This window comes from Schistocerca nitens, chromosome 9 (genome assembly GCF_023898315.1).
Source record: "Schistocerca nitens isolate TAMUIC-IGC-003100 chromosome 9, iqSchNite1.1, whole genome shotgun sequence".
NCBI lineage: Eukaryota > Metazoa > Arthropoda > Insecta > Orthoptera > Acrididae > Schistocerca > Schistocerca nitens.
In genome coordinates this window covers 288,668,082-288,689,532 of record NC_064622.1, presented here as the reverse complement: position 1 = coordinate 288,689,532, position 21,451 = coordinate 288,668,082, and the positions used below count along the sequence as shown (strand labels likewise).

General features: G+C 39.1%; 1 protein-coding gene across 1 annotated transcript in view; it reads left to right on the top strand.

Annotated features, from left to right (window-relative positions):
* The window catches only part of LOC126202937 (cubilin-like), a 771,281-nt gene that overhangs the window by 500,335 nt on the left and 249,495 nt on the right, over positions 1 to 21,451 (top strand). Inside the window, exons 46-47 of the mRNA XM_049937033.1 lie at positions 7,868 to 8,092; positions 10,943 to 11,113. Coding sequence (XP_049792990.1) covers positions 7,868 to 8,092; positions 10,943 to 11,113 — 396 coding nt within the window. The remainder of the gene's footprint in view (positions 1 to 7,867; positions 8,093 to 10,942; positions 11,114 to 21,451) is intronic.

The window sequence follows — 21,451 nt, the reverse complement described above, 5'->3', positions numbered from 1 at the left end:
AAGGTGGGAATTTAAGGAGATGGGACCTGGATAAACTGACTAAACCAGAGGGTGTACAGAGTTTCAGGGAGAGCATTAGGGAACAATTGACAAGAATGGGGGAAAGAAATACAGTAGAAGAAGAATGGGTAGCTTTGAGGGATGAAGTAGTGAAGGCAGCAGAGGATCGAGTAGCTAAAAAGACGAGGGTTAGTAGAAATCCTTGGGTGACAGAAGAAATAATGAATTTAATAGATGAAAGAGGGAATATAAAAATGCAGTAAATGAAGCAGGCAAAAAGGAATACAAACGTCTCAAAAATGAGATCGACAGGAAGTGCAAAATGGCTGAGCAGGCATGGCTAGAGGACAGATGTAAGGATGTAGAGGGGTATCTCACTAGGGGTAAGATAGATACTGCCTACAGGAAAATTAAAGAGACCTTTGGAGAAAAGAGAACCACTTGCATGAATATCAAGAGCTCAGATGGAAACACAGTTCTAAGCAAAGAAGGGAAAGCAGAAAGGTGGAAGGAGTATATAGAGTGTCTATACAAGGGCGAAGTACTTGAGAGCAATATTATGGAAATGGAAGAGGATGTAGATGAAGATGAAATGGGAGATATGATACTGTGTGAAGAGTTTGACAGAGCACTGAAAGACCTGAGTCGGAACAAGGCCCCGGGATTCGACAACATTCCACTAGAACTACTGACATCGTTTGGAGAGCTGGTCCTGACAAAACTCTACCATCTGGTGAGCAAAATGTAGGAGACAGGCGAAATACCCTCAGAATTAAGAACAATATAATAATTCCAATACCAAAGAAAGCAGGTGTTGACAGATGTGAAAATTACCGAACTATCAGTTTAATAAGTCACAGCTGTAAAATACTAACGCAAATTCTTCACAGACGAATGGAAAAACTGGTGGAGTGGGGAGGATTTCATGAAGGATGGATCTCAAATCCTGCACCGAAATGAGATCCATCCTTCATGAAATCCTCCCCACTCCACCAAGAGTGTCTTTCCGACGTCCACCTAACCTTCGTAACCTGTTAGTTCATCCCTATGAAATCCCCAAACCACCTTCCCTACCCTCTGGCTCCTATCCTTGTAACCGCCCCCGGTGTAAAACCTGTCCCATGCACCCTCCCACCACCACCTACTCCAGTCCTGTAACCCGGAAGGTGTACACAATCAAAGGCAGAGCCACGTGTGAAAGCACCCATGTGATTTACCAACTGACCTGCCTACACTGTGATGCATTCTATGTGGGAATGACCAGCAACAAACTGTCTATTCGCATGAATGGACACAGGCAGACAGTGTTTGTTGGTAATGAGGATCACCCTGTGGCTAAACATGCCTTGGTTCATGGCCAGCACATCTTGGCACAGTGTTACACCGTCCGGGTTATCTGGATACTTCCCACCAACACCAACCTATCCGAACTCCGGAGATGGGAACTTGCTCTTCAATATATCCTCTCTTCCTGTTACCCACCAGGCCTCAATCTCCGCTAATTTCAAGTTGCTGCCACTCATACCTCACCTGTCATTCAACAACAACTTTGCGTCTGCACTTCCGCCTCGACTGACATCTCTGCCCAAATTCTTTGTCTTTAAATATGTCTGCTTGTGTCTGTATATGTGTGGATGGATATGTGTGTGTGTGCGAGTGTATACCCGTCCTTTTTTCCCCCTAAGGTAAGTCTTTCCACTCCCGGGATTGGAATGACTCCTTACCCTCTCCCTTAAAACCCACATCCTTTCGTCTTTCCCTCTCCTTCCCTCTTTCCTGATGAGGCAACAGTTTGTTGCGAAAGATCGAATTTTGTGTGTATGTTTGTGTTTGTTTGTGTGTCTATCGACCTGCCAGCACTTTCATTTGGTAAGTCACATCATCTTTGTTTTTAGATATATTTTTCCCACGTGGAATGTTTCCCTCTATAGAGGGAAACACTCCACGTAGGAAAAATACATCCAAAAACAAAGATGATGTGACTTACCAAATGAAAGTGCTGGCAGGTCGACAGACACACAAACAAACACAAACAAAAACATACACACAAAATACAAACTTTCGCAACAAACTGTTGCCTCATCAGGAAAGAGGGAAGGAGAGGGAAAGGCGAAAGGATGTGGGTTTTAAGGGAGAGGGTAAGGAGTCATTCCAATCCCGGGAGCGGAAAGACTTACCTTAGGGGGAAAAAAGGACGGGTATACACTCGCACACACACACAGATCCATCCGATGATGGTTTGAGGCAACAGTTTGTTGCGAAAGCTTGAATTTTGTGTGTATGTTTGTGTTTGTGTGTCTGTATATGTGTGGATGGATATGTGTGTGTGTGCGAGTGTATACCCGTCCTTTTTTCCCCCTAAGGTAAGTCTTTCCGCTCCCGGGATTGGAATGACTCCTTACCCTCTCCCTTAAAACCCACATCCTTTCGTCTTTCCCTCTCCTTCCCTCTTTCCTGATGAGGCAACAGTTTGTTGCGAAAGCTTGAGTTTTGTGTGTATGTATGTGTTTGTTTGTGTGTCTGTCGACCTGCCAGCACTTTCATTTGGTAGTCACATCCCTCTCTCTCTCTCTCTCTCTCTCTCTCTCTCTATATATATATATATATATATATATATATATAACAGAGGGAAACATTCCACGTGGAAAAAATATATCTAAAAAGAAAGATGATGAGACTTACCAAACAAAAGCGCTGGCAGGTCGATAGACACACAAACAAACACAAATATACACACAAAATTCAAGCTTTCGCAACAAACTGTTGCCTCATCAGGAAAGAGGGAAGGAGAGGGAAAGACGAAAGGATGTGGGTTTTAAGGGAGAGGGTAAGGAGTCATTCCAATCTCGGGAGCGGAAAGACTTACCTTAGGGGGAAAAAAGGACAGGTATACACTCGCACACACACACATATCCATCCACACATACAGACACAAGCAGACATATTTGATATGTCTGCTTGTGTCTGTATGTGTGGATGGATATGTGTGTGTGTGCGAGTGTATACCTGTCCTTTTTTCCCCCTAAGGTAAGTCTTTCCGCTCCCGGGATTGGAATGACTCCTTACCCTCTCCCTTAAAACCCACATCCTTTCGTCTTTCCCTCTCCTTCCCTCTTTCCTGATGAGGCAACAGTTTGTTGCGAAAGCTTGAATTTTGTGTGTATATTTGTGTTTGTTTGTGTGTCTATCGACCTGCCAGCGCTTTTGTTTGGTAAGTCTCATCATCTTTCTTTTTAGATATATATATATATATATATATATATATATATATATATATATATATATATATATATATATATCTTTATGCTCATTTTAGTTGTCCTTTGTTCTTTGGTAATCGTTGTGGCCACAACCATGTCATTATCACTGATAGCAGTTTCAATGTGGACACCCTCAAAGAGGTCAGGCCTATTTGTTGCCATTAGATCCAATATATTTCCATCATGAGTAGGGTTCCTAACTATCTGTTCTAGGTAGATTGCAGAGAAGGCATTCAATAAAGTTTCACAGGATGTATTATCATGCCAGCCACTAACAAAACTGTAATTTACCCAATTAATTATTGGATGATTAAAATCTCCACCGATGATTACAGTATGATTGGAGAACTTGTATACAGGTGAGCCGATGTTTTCTCTAAAATTTGTGGTTACATCAGGGGATAAGTATGGTGGGTGATAGAAGTATCCAGTTATCATTTTGTCCACCCCTGATGCTGAGTCTTGCCCAAATTATGACGCATACAGCTTCAGTGTCTACATCATTGGATTTGAGTTTCTTGCCTGCTACGACAAATACACCACCTCCATTTCCCATTTGCCTAGTCATTCAATATACACTTCCCCATAAATCTCACTGCCATCAATTCCAGCTTTCAACAAGCTTTCTGTACCTAGTATTATGTGAGCTTCACTGCTTTTCATGAGCGCTTCAAACTCTGGAACTTTGTTGTGAATACTTTGGCAGTTTACCATTAGGATTTTAATACTCTCATCTATGGAAGAGGTTTCTTTTGATCTTACACTAACAGTTCTAGATACCTTGTAGTTGTCATCATCTGGATTGGATGGTGAGTCACGTAATCTAAGAAACGATTGTGTGCACTGCACACACAATCAGTTACCTGAGTAACAGCCTCTGATGTGTAATGCACACCTGATCTACTTATAGTGACCCTACAATTCTCAACCCTTTGGTACAATTCCAGGAAGTCGCAACCTAGCTTCCCACAGAACCTTGGAAGTCTCTGGTTCAGTTCATAACTCAGAACCGAATGCACATGATCAGTTCTATGGACAATACTGCAATTAACTTCATGCGCACGACTGGTCTTAGCCACCTTCTCTGCCAGTCACCAGAATGACGCAAGAATGACCTGAGAGCCCAGATGACAGGCATCATTTGTTCCTACGTATGCCACAATCTGTAGTTGGTAGCACCCTGTTCCCTCAATGGCTGCTGGAATACCCTCTTCAGCATGCTGAATGAGACCTCCAGGCATACACACTTAGTGCATCTGGTGTCTTTTCCTGTTCCTTGCTTCCAGTTCCCTAAGGAGTACCATCTTTTGCCATACGTTTGAACTCCTGACAATTGAAAGACCCCTACCATTTTGCATTTGCCTCCTCCTGACACCAGACAAAACAGATTTCTCTAAATCAGGTGAAGTCCTGTCCCACTAGCTCAATTTCAGTTTCAGTGAAAGACAGCACCTCAAACGTTTTGGTTAGGGAGTTTGGTACAATACCCTGAGCCCTCCCTGGACCCCATCCACCATGTACAGGATGACTAGATCTAATGTTGAGACACCACTTGCAGTCAAGTGGGCAAGTAATGACAGATCCTGTACTTTCAGCAGAGGAGACAGGATACATGGGAGAGGGTAGTACTTGAGGTATCTCTGGTAGAGGTATCACAGTGGACAATTCTTGGGAGCTCTTCTAACACATTGATTCACAGCAGTTGCCAGTCTTTTGACAGTAGGCAGGGTGATTTCCCTGTAATACCCCTGTTTAATTCAGGAGCCACTTCAAAGAAACATCTACAGTTGAAAAGGGCTGCAGGACTGATAGACACCCTGTCAGAGTCCACGCAGATTTTGCAGCTGACTTGGATCGCATGTTACCCATAATATTCCAAAGACTCTTGCAAAAAATCTGTGCACACTGAGTAGAAGAAAACATAGGTCACACTTATCTACAAAAAGGACAGCATCCAATCTCATTGATTCAATAATCTTCATTGTGACAAGATCCACAGCTCTGACGGTGTTTTTTAAATGATTTTGTGATGTCTTCAGCAGACATTGTCTTCATTTGAGGTATTGTTATTCAGTTTTGTCAGTTATTCAGTTTTGGCCTTAGGCTTTTCTAGTATCTAAAACAGAATCATTATACAATGGATGCATAGTCTAGGGCAACATTGGATACATCCAATGTATAACACTTCGATTTTAAGTAACTGAAAATTGCATAAGGTAAAAATTGTACAATAGTACATGGAATAAAGAAAATGTCAGCTTAAGGCATCACATAATCATTTAAGAAACAATCTCATTGTCATTAGAACATATTCTGGATGTAACGAGTTATCTTGAACAGAGTTATTTTCTCAGTGCCAATCATCATGGACTCTAAAAACATCATTCATGTGAAACCCAACTTATGGTTTTGTCCCAATGATCTCCTGAAAACCATGGATCAAGGCAATCAGGTGGATGCAGTATTTCTTGACTTCCTAAGAAACATTAAATGCTGTACCATACCAACCTTTCTTAAGAGAAAGCATATCATCATGTAACATATCATAGAACTGGAGTCATCAACAAATTAAAGGTAACATAAAGTGTGCTCCAGAGAAGTGTTTTGGGAAACATGCTGTTCATGTTGTATAATAATGACCTGGCATGCAATATTAAATTTTTTTTGAAAGTATGCAGCTATCTGTAATTATGTTCTATCAGAAAGCCAGTCAAATCTCGATAAGATTTAAAAGATGTGCAAAGGTTGGCAACTTGCTTTAAATGTACAGATACGCTAAACTGTACGCATCACAAAATGGGTTACTAGTATCTTAGGACAATAGTATCTGTGAGTTCCCATTGTAGTCATTTAACTCATAAAAAAACATGTGTATAACAATTTGCGGGGAAATGAATACGAATGAACACAGATAAGACAGTTGGTAAACTTCGGTTCATTGGCAGAATGAAGATTTACAGGTTTGTTTGATTCATGGGGGAGTATCATGGAGATGATGAAAAATATGGTTTTACAGATCCTTGGAGGCAGATGGCAATTATTCCCCAAAAGCTCAATTCCCAGGTTTCAGTAAGCAGTATTTAGTGAACAATCTGGAGATTTCTTCTGCTGCCTATGGCTACTCACATAGGGGTCACTAACACAAGATTAAACTAATGACAGCACACATTCCATATATGAATGGAACAGAAAGAAACATTAACATGTGATGCAATGGCCTCCATGCACAAAAATAATTTGCAAGATATGTATATAGATGTGGATTTGTAATTATTTCACTCTTTGAAGTGTACATAAATGCTCTTTATCAGGATGAATGTCTGTGTCGAGTTAAAACAGTTTTACAGACTCAAAGTCAGTCTGTATTCTTATCTTTTACTGGCAGTATGCTACTGACTTGACTCATCAGGTGAGCCACACAGTCCTATTCAACATTTAATTTTTCCACTTGTTTCTCTCTATATCTTGGAGATTAAAAGACCTGCCTCCAATAGGTAGAGATCTGGGTTTGAGTTGCAGTCTAGAGCATATTTTAACTTACGATAAATCTATATTAATTCATTTTATTAAAAAACAACTGTAAAAAATATTGAAAATACATATTTTGAGGTTTCATCTTTCCTACAATCTGTGTAGAGTGTACAATTGCATGCTCTTAGAATTATCTAACAAATTTAGATACTGGTCTTCGTATAAAATTATTTTATCCATTCTGTAAGATGTAGTTATTATTGAGCAACATGTACTGTCCCAATTAGCTGTTCATATATGTTTAATCATTTGGACTCATCAGTGCTGTTATGTTTTGTTATCATTACTCTGAATACAGCGTATGTTTAACAAAACTGCAAAAGATAACTGTTTTCTTCTAAATCTCTGTCTACCCTAAAGTATATATCTTAGCTTTCATTTTCTCCTTCTTTTCCTTTAGGTGACTGTTATTGTTTTAGGAAAAGATGAATACCCACACCAGTTATTTATTCTGACGGACTTATATAATTTCATTGGTCTTCTCAAGATACACAGCCATTTCTTTCTCCTCTGTGTGACTTTTCAATTAAATAAGTACAGATCACCTGAACCAAAAGGTTTGTTTGAACACCACAGTGCTTTACTAGGCGTGACCCTGTTGCAGGTGGTATGCTCTTTGGCTTCCTATTGTTGAATTTATCTACATAAATAGTTACAGGGAGACCTACAGTTTAATACAGATTCCAAAACACAGCACCACTTCACGTTCTTCCATTAACAAATCATTGCCAGTGGTGAAAGAAGTGATAAGTGGGAGTCAAGGTCCTGGGACTGACTCATAATAAAATGTACTCATAATTGAATCACAAATTTATAGCCTGGGATTTACCTTGTAAGTCACCAAGACACACTCTGAAGAAATAGTTTTAACCAATATTTGACATTCCATGACTGGAATATTAGATTCCTATAACATTTTAAAAGAGTGGTGTTTCTCTGATTATTGACTATTGGTCATGGAATTAGAGTAAGAACAATTCACTTATCTCTGTGTTTTAGGACTCTGAAGGTTTTGTTAAATGGCACGTGTTTCATTAAGTTACAATCCATGACAGAAACATTTTTTTATGTTGCAGGAAAGTGTGGTGGTACACTAAGAGCATACAGAGGTGTGATAAAATCACCTGGTTATCCAGGGAAATATGAGAGAAATATCAAATGCGAATGGAATGTTCGTGCTCCATATGATTACTATTACATTCTGAATTTTCAACTTACGGACCTGGATTTGCCTGGCTATGGTTATTGTGAGGGCAATGACAATGTCACAGTCTCACAAATACTTCCATTCAATGATACTGGTAAGCTGGTTGAAATATCATTATTAATATTGCTAGTGCAATAAAGTATCCATTACTAAATGAATTTCTTAAATGAAACACCAATGTCTACACAAACACACACACACACACACACACACACACACACACAGGGGGAGAGAGAGAGAAGAGAGAGAGAGAGAGAGAGAGCATGTTACATACTCTTCGCATTACAGCTTGACTGATGTCTTTTTGTGTGTGGCATGTGTATCCGTACCCAAGAATTTTCAGTATTGAGTAACAATAGAATGTACAGAGTAACAGTTATTGAACTACATGAAGTAAAATCATAATAACTTCTGAACAATTTGCATTAGGACGTTCAAACTGCACAGTTAGCCACAAGGTGTGATGGGATTTAGTATGTGTGTGCATGCATGGTTTAGCAATGATGCCCACCTTCATTTGGATGAGTTCATCAATAAGCAAAATCAGTCAAGTTGTGTATAGATATTGAACTAGCAATTAAACATATTTAATGTAACTGAGGAAGCAGTTGAAACCTCCCACCTACCCGCGCACACACACACACACACACACACACCTACAAATTGGTGGATTTTCAATTTAATAATATGTAAATCTAGCTGACTAAGCAAAAAACAGGTTTAACAGTTTAAAGGCAAACAAGTATGAATCCACCTTTCCCCACCCAGACACAAACCATGAACACTGCTGTAATGAGATGGCTTGCACATCTCAATTACATAGATAGCCATATTATTATTGCAACCACATTGGATGGGTACCCAGAGCCAGGAAGACTAACGTGTAGTTCCTTTGGAGTGGCAGCAGCGTTTTCAATAGTTTAAGGAAACAGTCTGGATAGTTTACTAATCTATAAATCTGTTGTTCAAATTTTTAAAATTCATATAAATCTGTTGTTGTAACATTACACTAGAACATTGATTACCTGTAATTTTTGGGGCCAGCGGGTGGGCAGAATACTAAAGAAATGTCGGATAATCATAGGAGATAGAAAATATTATTTGCAGGTGTCAAAATGATACAACAAATCAAAATTAAGTAAAAAAATAAAGTTTCATTCCTAATAAAGAAAAAGGAAAGCATAACACTTTTAATTCCAAAAATCTGTTTAAAAAAGTGTGAAGTGTTTTTTGTTTCAGTTTCATAAAGTTTCTCAAGGTTCGATTTTGTGGCCGAATCATAGCACTTCTTTGCTGACAATATGTCCATTGCTGTAGTGGTTGGTTGTTGTTCACAGCGTCATCCAAGAGCTCAAGTTTTGGTTGGTCAAGAGAATATTGGTTTATCAACACAAAATCAAATAAGGATAATACAGTAGCTGGTCAGTTAATGAATAAGAAAATTGAAATCTGGCTAAACTACTGTGAATAGCTTAGTGCATAGATTATCTGAGCCAAGAAAGACACTGAAACCATGACTCACCACAGTAGTACAAGATTATATGGCTACTAACTTCTCAGATGATGAAGACAATCAATTTTTGTAAATATAATGTGACTGGATGGGTAAAAAATGTACTCATCAAGCAGTGGCAGAAGAACATACTTGTAAAAGGTATTAAAGTTTACTAGCTTCCAGAGCTAGTGGCTCCTTCTTCTAGCATACGGGATGATGGGGAAGAAAGAGGTGTGAAGGAAAAGGACTGATGAGCTTTAGTGAAAGGGATAGAGTTCGGGAATATCACTGAGGACCCTGGGTCAGTGGAGACTTACCACCTCTTGATGAGTAGATTTTTTATGTATAGAATTACATTAGATGGTGAAGAGAATTAAAGAAAATACACAATGAGGTAAAAGAAATAATTCAATGTGTTAAGAGAGATAAAACTTTAATTATGATTGGGGACTGAAATTCAATAGAAGAAGAAAGAACATAGGGAAAAATAGTGGAGCATGGAATGGGGGAAAAGAATGAAAGGGGAAAAGTGGAAGCTGTGTGGTAGATATTGTACAAAGCATAATTTAATCATTGCAAACACTTGGTTTAAGAATCATAAATGAAGATTATATTTATGGAGGGGATCTGAGGCCACTAGAAAGTTTCAGAGGTTTTAGATAATGGCAAGATGGATATTAGAAACCAGATTTTAAGCTACAGTGCATTTCTAGTAGCAATTGTGGACTCTGACCATAATGTATTAGTGTATTAGTTACAAAATGAAGTTGAGAGAAAAAAATTAAAGAACATTTGAAAATTAAAGAGAAATGACATGTATAAATTGAAATGACCTGAGTTTGCAGACTTTACAGAAGCTCTTCTGCGAACCTTGCAGAACTAGCACTCCTGAAAGAAAGAACTTGTTTAATCACCACACTTGATCACTCCATAAAAAATCTGCTCCATGTATTTTCTTACATAAAATTATCTAAGCAAAGAAATGGCTTATGATATGTACATTGTTTACTTTTAAAAAGAAAGACAGAGAGAAATGCAACTAGTAACTTAAGCATTTGAAGCTGCGCACAGGATTAACATTTTTTAAAAGTAAGGAGCACCTCATCATAAGTGAAGGGAATTTCCATTCCTAGTTATGGATAAATACACAATTTGTTCAGTCTTCATTATTTAAATTCTCTGACATGATATTCATAAAGTAATCAATCTAGGAGTAAAGGAGACACTCTGTGAACAAATCAGTGCTTACGATATTTAGTGAGTGGTCTCGTCTACTGCTAAATGATTTACATTCCAACTGAACTTTTCTTGACATGCTATTCAGTTTGATATAACCCTAGAATGTTATACTTGCAAGAAACTCTTATATTTTAATAGTGTAGCTGTTGTAATCACAAGCAGTTGTTATCTGTGAAAAAGGACATTCATTTGACGTATGTTTATTTTTAGCTGTGCCACTGGCAACATACTGTGGGCCTATGGAAATTGTCAGTGACAATTTGCTTAATCTACAAACAACTTACTCAAGAGCCCGTGTCACTTTCATGACTTCTGGAGCGAGAGGTTACAGTGATTATGCTTACAAAGGATTCCGTTTTACTTTCAACACTACTTGGAATCGTAAGTACATGGGTTGCAGCCTTTTGGTTGAGTAGCATTGAATTAAAAAGCATTTAAGATACTTCTGATTGTAAATTAATTTCATTATATGCATGAAATACATTTTATGCCAAATATTTGTATTTTAACATGAGAATCACAGGACTTCTCATGTAACTAAAACTGCAGCAATGGTCATATTAACTGCAGTGGCAAGCTGCCATTTTTTTCCATTTTAAGACATTGTTAACTGAAAAAATAGTTTGGCGATTCAAGGAACATTCAAACTGAAGTCATGTTTTATTTTCATTTCTGGTTATCATTATTCTTTGTGTTTGGATTCATTTTGGAATGAGAATACATTAGAAACTAAAACTGTGTACTCTGCAATCCTGAGCCCTGCATGCAAACAATACATTGCTTTTTTTTTTTTGGGCAACATCAGTCAGCTTATTCTTTTCATTTTTTGCATTCTGCTCTGCCATCTATGTTTCTGACTTACTGGTTTGTCTTCAGTATTTGAGCAACTACTGATTACAGAAAATTCTTGTCGACTATTATTTTCATGTGTTCATGTCTTAGTTCTACGCTGAGGTGCTGCAAAAATTGCTTATGCCTGTTGTCTTTCCCAGTTGCTGCTCTGTAAAGAATTCATGTATTTATTCCAGTGAAATCTAATATATCGAAAAGAAATTTGTACTGGCCATCTCCACAACACTGCTTGCACTGAATATTTTCTAGCCACCTAGTTCAGTGTTTCTATTCAATATTTCATTGTACTATATAATTCTGCAATTTTTGGGAGGCATTTTTTACTATTCCCAATTTTTATACTTGAATGAAGTGTGCTACAGTAGAAGGCATGTAGGGGTCAGGAGCAAGTGTGGATACTGGTACATTAGGGAGCCTTCCACCAGACCAATGCCACTAATGATTGTGTCTCCTGACTGGCTTGGAGACAGCAGCAGCAAGGCCCCCATAGGTCTTGGGTGTGACTGATTGGAATGGCAGGTCATCTGCTCCTGACCAGCATCCACCACAAACAAATAATGACCTTTATGATCTACCACTAAACCTTGCTGCCAGACGAAATATTGTGCCCAAATGGCAGCGCCATAACGATAACAGGGCAAGCTGCAACAGTCCAGGGCGTATGACCTGGTATGTAACAAATCCCCACAGCTGGCAGCCATCCAGACACTGTGCCAGACTACACTTGTTAACTGATGTTACCTTGTACATGGCAAGAAAACTAGACAGTACGTCATCACAGGATGAGATCGACATGAACTTTTCCATTTGGGTTTTCTCCTCCAAAGTAGAATTGGGCTGAAACACGATGGTAGTGAGATGATAGATACCAGTGCTTACATAAGAATCCACAAACTCCCTCAACATGATTTGCCAATTCTTATTGGAGACAAGGGTCTGAGAAGAGACCTCAATAGCAAAAATGACTGACAACTTCGGAACAGTGACTGTCTGTTGGGTAGTATACAGCAAAAATTGACACTGCATCTATCACCAACAACTACACACTTCCCAAGAAAAGGCCCACAAAATTGACATGCAACCTATTCCAACGTTGTTCTGGCACTGGCCAAGAAGGGTCTATATGACCCGGGAGATCCAGGAAAAACCCGGGAATTTTTTCATTCGAGAGAAAACCGGGAAAAACCTGGGATTTTTTTAAAATTCTGGGAATTTTTCATTGTTTTAGTTTTCAGTTAAATTTTTGTAATTTTGACTGGTAAGAACCGATACTCTAACGAAGGATATTACTGTACCCCACTACTGCAGAATAATACTTCAACAATAAAACATAAACGAGAGGAAAAAAAATGAAAATAACTTAAATTGCAAAGGAAATGCGCCATATACAACAACGACACACAGTGCTCATGCAAGCGTCTGCCAACTGCAAAATGTGTCAAAGGCTGTAGGAAGACTGTGCAATGCTTCATAACAACAAATTGCCTCCAATGAGCATGAAGTCACAACTGTTTACATTAGATTCGTTTCAGCAGTTATGAGCGGGCTCATACGCATGCGCAGTTGAGTCGCATTTGAGTACTAGATTCTCCTGCTTCTGGCTACAGGAATGTGACTGTTGCCTGAGAAAGCAGTCGGAGCAAGCAGCTAGATGCTACCGGGAAAAGGGGGCGCCAGATTCATATTCTTGATGAAAAAACTTGTTTTACAAAGCGCCTAGCATCCAGCGGACGTTTGTCTATCGATTACACACAGTTTTTTTGAAATTTTTCCAATTATTCATATGATTTTGAAATGCTTCCTTGTTGGTTTTTGAACATTTTGAACCCATTTTAAGTTTATTTCTGAATGAATCATTAGTTGATCTTTGAATGCATTGATAGTGTACATGATGTCTCTGTCAGGAGAATCCTCGTTGCAACTAGAAATGAACTTTCCGCAGACAAAAGGGGACAGGGCTGTACAAGCTGAGCGGAGTAAAGCCGAACGGATGAATGCCAATCGCTGTCTGATTATTTGGTTGGTTGGGTTTGCGAATGATCAGTGTATTTATAATTACTAGCAAAGTTCATAGATTCAGACTACCAGAATGGAAATAAATGACTAACAGGAATAACAGGTGAGCAAGATTACATATTATCTTCTCGGTGTATCCAAGAAAATGAAATTTTGACAGAAAATTTTTGGCCAGATCGCTCCACTAGTAAGGACCAGTAGTACAGTCCCCGCCTAGCAACCGCTTAAGTTCTATTCTGCAAGTAATGCAGAAAATGTGTTGTACGAACACGTAATAATGCCTAACCAGAAAATAATCGCGGGATAACTAAACCTGTGATTCTGGCAGGTTTAGCGAAGTTAATCGGCGAACAAATTTTGACAATGGCAGGAATAGCTACAGAATTGGTGATGACAAGATTATTTTAGAACGAGGAAGGAGAAGAAACGGGGACGTCACACAAATTATGGAAGAATAAGACGATTCTAAATTTATATTAAAATTTCGTTTTATTGCTTTTCGATTTCTTGCTTGAGAAGCTGATGCGTATGAATGAAATGTAAAACTATTTCCTAACATAAAGCTTTTTGCTTGTAGTAGGCCTAATAGGCATTTGATATTGGTACTAAGTGAATTATATTCTGTCGTGTTATAAAAATGAACATTTGTGCCGAAAGAGTCTCATTTATTTGGTGTGTGTTACAAAGCTGCTGCAATATTAGAAAGGCCTATGTTGTTTTATCCAGCAGACTGTGACAAAATAGACATAATCAGATCGAGAAACCACACCAGCCTGGGTATTTGTATTAACAGCTTTTTCAGTATTAGGTAAAGACATTTTGATTTTTCATGTAGCAAAACGTTTGACAAACTTTGATGAGGTAATAGATTCTTTCGCAGAAAGGTACGCCATCTAAAGCCGTAGCAACATTCAGGGAAAAAAATGCTAGGAACTAAGGATTGAAGAAATGTATACTTTCTTGCTTATCTCTTGTCTTTATATGTTTTATGTATCCTATATTTAATTTTATGTCACACAAAACAGCAAATTATTATCTAATAGGCAATAAAGAGTGCAAATTTTCAGAGGAGTTCTTGTTCTCCCGATTACAAATAATCCCATGTGCTATTAACTGCGAGGTGTTTTTTTACCAACTGACTGTGAGCAGAAGAGGCATCACAGGACATTTCAATTTCCACTGTCCTGAATATAGTTTGATGGCATCCATTCCAAAATATACATTTTTCAATTTCACAGAGGGAAATACAGTGACTTTTCAGAAAGATGTGCACTACAAGATGAACATATTTTTGAAAATTCGATTTTTTTTAGTATTAACCCGGTTCTCAAATATTGTAGATCCGGGACTGATGTGCAGAGCAGTCTAGTGGGTAGTCTCCATGTGACCCGTGTTTACATTTAGTGATTTTGGTTTCCCCTATGTTTACTCTCACATCAAATGAAAACAAAACAGATATCTGTGGCCCGTAGCTATCAAGTGAATTAAAATACATTCACATAATTACGGAAGGCTAAAATACATCATTAGGTTCAGATTTTATCCTATTTCTACCTTTCTGACAGTCAAGCATTAATCGCCTTGCGGAACAATGAAGTTATTTTTTTCTGTTTGCTAAAGAAATTTGACTTTTATTAACCTTTTCTGCAGAGGCAGTCTATGTATTTAAAACAAAATGTTGAATTCCACAGTACTGGCTAGTTTCAACTGTTCACTGCATTTCAAGTGCACGTTTCCATTTTCTAGCACGTATTGCATTATGCCATAATAGAGAACCAAACATGATATAGTACAGTACTGGTGCTCCAAGAAAATTTACATCCCGAAAACCACACTGAAAAGCTTAGTATCTAGTCGAGGTCTACTTCATTGGCAATCTGGACATACGAATGTGCACTTTAAGTATGCACGTTAAATCTGCACATTTTAATATGGTTCACGAAATTCCGATGCTCTTGGAGTATCCTCTGATGTCTTGTTTCTTTTATGACATAATGTATGATCTTCCAATGTTTTACACGTACATACATATGAGCTTCCTATGTCATGATAGCTGCGCATGTTGCTTGTTATCTGCGCTCTCTGGCATCTGCTGAAACGAACCTATTTCTAACAGGTCGCGGGAAAATATTGTTAATAGTGGTTTGAAAAGCTTTACTTTCAAAGTAAATATCCTTTTACATAAGTTGAACTATGTGCAAGAATGTACCATGTATCTCAGAGCATTTGACTCTCATTTAAAAATCAACTCTTTGATGACGAGCAATTTAAAAATAAATTTGTTGATGATGAGCCATTTAGAAGAATTTCGAGCCCTGAAGATCAGACATTTATTTCATTACTAAAAATTTTACTGGCACTTTTGTGTGATACATCTTAAAGTGTACCTTAGCATGCGCAAAAAAGGTCAACATTATATGCGAAACCTTAGCTTCACTTGCAGCTTGAGGTCAGTATTATATGTGAAGGCTTTGTTTTTCTTGTAGCAACACTATGTATATTAATTTAAACTATTAACTTTCCCTGTTTGTGTGTTCGTGCTACGTAACAGTGATGTTGCTGCTGGCTGACTACATCACGTGTCCTATCCTCTGAATATCCGCTGTCATCAGCTGGCGAGATCACTTGACATGAGCTATGACTCGCAATCTCAAGTTCAGTGATTCGGAAAGTAACATGCGGTGTTTGGTGGGATTCCAATGTATATTTTCGTAATACGAAAATACGCAGTATACAGGTTGCTGCACATCAAAGATATTTCAAAAACATGTCTTTTTCCCTGATTTTTGTTTTCTAAAGTGCCGAGAAATTCTACGCCTGTGTATAAAACCATAACCATTTAAAGGATTGATAAGGGAAAATATACTGTCACTTAACACAGAAAAAGCGTGTTTTCACCCGGTAGAAAGTGTATTTTTAAGCGGGAATTCGGGGAAAAATCCGGGAATTTTTTTTCCTTGTCCACGTATACACCCTGCAAGAGGAAAACGGCACAGCCTAATTCTGACTACAGGCCACGCCCAGCCTGCACAGGAATTCTATATCATGATCAATTGCCAGCTACTAGACATGAGACCATGCCATAGCCTTCAAGTGTGACATACCCCTGTGCAACACTTGCAGCAACTGGAGTTTGCAAGAATGCAATGCTGGAGGGATGATCACTCAATATTTTTCCTCCACAGTGGCAAGCATTAAGACCCTGTGGATAATGTTGACCCAACCCTGCAGCAGAAAAAAACATATGCTTCACCAGATCTGCTGAAGAAGTATTCTGGACAAATGCATTCGGACAGCTGAAACATTTTGCCAGAAAGGCAGGTTGGCGGCCATGTGGCCACAACATCCAGTTCTGTTAAAGCAAATTCCTGCAATATCTGCTGCCATGTATTGTGCAAAACAGAAACTAGAGCCTCCTGTCAATCGAACTTCGGATTGGGACTGGCCAGCAACTGCATTAACACATCCACATTAGCACACTGGGTTTTGGACCAGTAACAAATGGCATAACTTTAATTACTGAGAAAAAAGGACCACCTCTGTAACTGGTCAGCAGTCCAGTCCAGTAGCTTAGAGTGAGGGCAGAAGAAGGAAACCAGGGTCTTGTGGTCAGTGGTGAGTAGGAAGAAGAAAACATGAAAGCTTTTAATGCTGTGAATGATAGCCAGCACCTCCTTTTCCACCTATGTTGCGCCCTGGAAAGTGTCTTCAATGCATAAGCAATGGGCTGCTCAGTGCCACCTGGGTTCTGATTGGACAGAACTGAACCAATACATACTGGGAGACATCAGTGGTCAGGGTTAATGGTTTACCCAGCATAAAGGAAGACAAACAGAGAGCAGAGCACAGATACTGTTTCAGAGACTCAGAAGTGAGTCCCCAGACCACATGAACTTGATGTCCTTTTGGCGAAGCTGGCAGATATGCACCGCCTGGGGAATGAACATTGCACACTAAGAGATCTTACTCAAAAAGAACTGGAACCTACAGGTTGCCAATTTCTATGACATGCTCATCCTTAGGGATAAGGCCATCTTTGCTAAGCACATATCCCAAGATTTTCACCTTTGGGGAGAAAAAACTATATTTTTCAAGCTTATAATGAGGGCCATTTTCCATTAAGTGTTGGAAAACTGCCAGCAGATTTCACAAATGCTTCTCTCATGTAGAGTGCATTACCCAGATGTCATCGATGTAGTTTACACAACAGGAAATGCCCAGTCAGTTACTCAAAATATTGTTGACAAATTTCCAATGCCAACAAGATTCCAAAACACAAGCAATTAAAATGGTGAAGCCCAAAGGGCATCTTGAACAACAAGCAACTCCAAGAAGCTGCGTCCAAAGCTACAGCAGGTAGGTGTCGTTCAAGGTGACATGTGAAAAATAGCATTTCCAACAACTCTTCCAGCCACAGAATTGGGTATTAATCCACAACACTTTTCGCTTTGACTGTCCATTTAAAATCACTGCAAAGGTGCAGAGCACCATCTGCTTCCTGAATCTCTATGAAATGGGTGGCCTACTCTGCAAAATATGACAAACAACACCAACGTTCTATCACTGCCCCCGTTGGAGGTTCAAGTCTTCCCTCGGACATGGGTGTGTGTGTGTTGTCCTTAGTGTAAGTTAGATTAAGTAGTGCATAAGCTTAGGGACTGATGACCTCAGCAGTTTGGTCCCGTAAGACCTTACCACAAATTTCCAAATTTTGCTATCAATGCTGTAACTCAGCCTTGGTCTTGACATGGATTAAGAAGGGAATGGGGTGTGGGTGGCAAAATTTAGGTATCGCTGGGAGATAAGTACCTTGAAATTTTTGGCACATCCCGAGGTATTCTCAAACAGCTGCACATATGACCATAGTAGGGAATCCAGATCTTTAAAGGGGCTGATTGAGAAACTAAATGTGCTTTATCAACCGTCTGGCAGCTCAAAACAGAAAAGGCATATTGCTCAAACATTTGGTACCAACGGTGATGAATTTTCCAATACCAACATAATTTACTGTTCCACATTCTTATAATGCACAGAGGTGGAGAATTTCCTACTCAAATGAATAGTGGCTGTTGCAACACATGGCAGCCCAAAAGTCTGTACTTATCAAAGTTAATTAACCTGACCATCACTCCCGTGTCAACCTGAAAGTCAGTCAATCACTCATCCACTGTTAATTACAGCAGAATATGCTAGGGCAATGCTTGCAGGGCATCGGAGGCAGCTCAGAGTCCAGGGAAACTCTGGGCCTCTGACAACTGTCCAGTGACTTGCCTTGAGTCACAAAACAGTTGCCAAATGGGCTATTTTGCAGCCACACCTGACCTCTGCATGTGGGCAGTCCTGTTTAACATGTGCCAGATGATAATCAGAGAAGGGCCACTAGCTTGCACATTGAGCAGAGGCAGGTCCAGATGAAGATTGATTGAAAGAACTTTTTTTTTTTTTTTTTTTTGTGAGCGGATTACTTTGCTTCAATTGATGCGTAAACACTGAGCCCGATGTACACATAGACAGACAGAGCCATTATGACAGCAGTTGGATCATCAATGACACCAACGCATGGTGGTTCAATGGTAAGCAAGGCTATCTGGATCATCCCATTGGACACCTGGTGTTTTGTACCATGCTCTTCTGATTGAAACAGCTACCATTGTTGAGAGAGTACCTTGCTTGCTGCTGCCAGAAGTTCATGTGAGTCAGAAATCCCAGCAACTTTGGCAAAAGAAGAGTCAGAGAGGGCTAGTGCCGTATTTTGAACCTCTGGGTCGTGTGTTAACCAGACATTCATGTCCCTAATTAGTGTATCTGCATATAAGGTAGCACATTGGGAACACCCAAACTGATACCTGTGCAAGAGACCTTGCAGGTCAGCAATCTACGACTACTGAGGGTGCTTGTGGTTAATCTGTAACCATGACACCACCACATGGATTTGATGACCACAATACTGCATGAGCAACTGACAAATTTCATCAAAGATAAGTTTCTCAGGGTTGGTAAAGGGGTTCAAATTCTGTATGATTTTGTATAATCTCTCACTGCTGGACAATAACAAGGCAACTTTATCAGCTGGTTTGATGACATGCCTTACCAGGAAGTGCAGCTAGAACTGGTGCAGGACGTTTTACCATCTTTCAGTAGCCTTGTTGAAATTGGTGAACAGCATAGGGGGTGACAGGGAAGAAAGATTCTCTGCCGGCACCTAGCCTGCTATTGGTGTGATGTGAGTACGCGGCGATTCTACATTCTGTTGAGCAGTTCTTGCATTTGTTCCTGCTGCAGCTTTTATTGCTGCTCTTGGAGGCACAACTGCTCCTTTCAGCATTGCAAAAATGTTGGGTCCATCCCCGAACTGTCTCTGTAGGTATGAATGTAAACTATGCAAGCTGATAGTGGCTCAGTAACCGGCTGGGAAATTAACCCCTAGAAAATGGAACAGAACACAACATGCAAGTCAACCTATGGTGGATCAAAGTCTGCACAACACATTTAGATGAGTCACAGAAACAAACTTAAATTTGACAGTCCCTGACAGAGCTCCTGTTATATTTTACCTAGCCATGAATAAAATAGAAAAGATAGGGGTCACTGGGCAAATAGTACTATTGCTTTTAGACCTTCTAAAATATGCAGTCTCTGTCACATGTTTAATGTTATGCTAATACACATTAACTGTAAAATTATTAATAATTCTTGTCCATAGTTGTGTCTGGAACAACTGTAGATTCAGTATCGAGATGGACATTATTATTGCATTTTCACTCAAATTTATATCCTCTTTCCTATGGCCATATTCACTTTTTAGCTATAGTTTATTTATCTAGACTATGTTTGCTTTTTCCCCTATACCTTAATTTACCAACAAGTGGTTAAGGTTCCCTAACTGTGGTACTCTCCCCCTGACTTCCTTCCCTCCAACATCACCCTCGTGCTGTGTATGGTGATGTGGTGGTTATCCTTTTTTCATTCTAGATATAGAGTCCCACATCTGTGTATGTTTTTAGCATAATTGGTTGCAATGAAGCCTGTGTCCATTGCTCTAGTGTCTGAGCTCATTAAATTTGAATATTACGACATTTGAAAGGGAATATGGAATGTTGTTACATTTTGACCTACTTGGCACTGCCATGTCGTTCATGATGCATTGATAAGTGGAAGCATGTAACATAATTTTTGCATGATGTAGCTTGATGACAAAAGTAACTGATCACCTTTGAAACAAAGCATTTGTTTCACATAGAATAATACTAAATCAGGGTGTATACGACCCGGGACAACCGGTAGATCCGGGAAAAACCTGGGAATTTTTTCATCCGGGAGAAAACCAGGAAAAAACCCGGGAATTGTTTAGAATTCCCGGAATTTTTCTTTATTTTAGTTTTCAGTCAAATTTTTGTGATTTTGACTGGTAAGAACCAATATTCTAACACAGGATATTACTGTACCCCGCTACTGCAGAATAACACTGCAGCAACAAAACATGAACAAGAGAAAAAAAAAAAAAAAGAAAATAAAACTTATGTTGCAAAGGAAATGCGCTGTATATAACAACAAAACAGTGCTCCCCCCCCTTCCCCCATTAGTTTAGCTCTCTAAAGTGCCGGGAAATTCTACGTCGGAATATAAAACCATAAACATTCAAAGGATTGATGAGTTTTACAGTGCCGAGGAAGAGTATACTGTCACTTAACATGGAAAAAGTGTATTTTTAACCGGGAATTTTTTTTCCTTGTCTACGTATACACCCTGTGAATGCAAGAAAATTTCTTCTTTCAGAACATTTTGCATCATTCATTGTCACTGTGCTACTCCTGTCAGTAAACAAAGAGATTTGAATTTTAAAGCTGTATG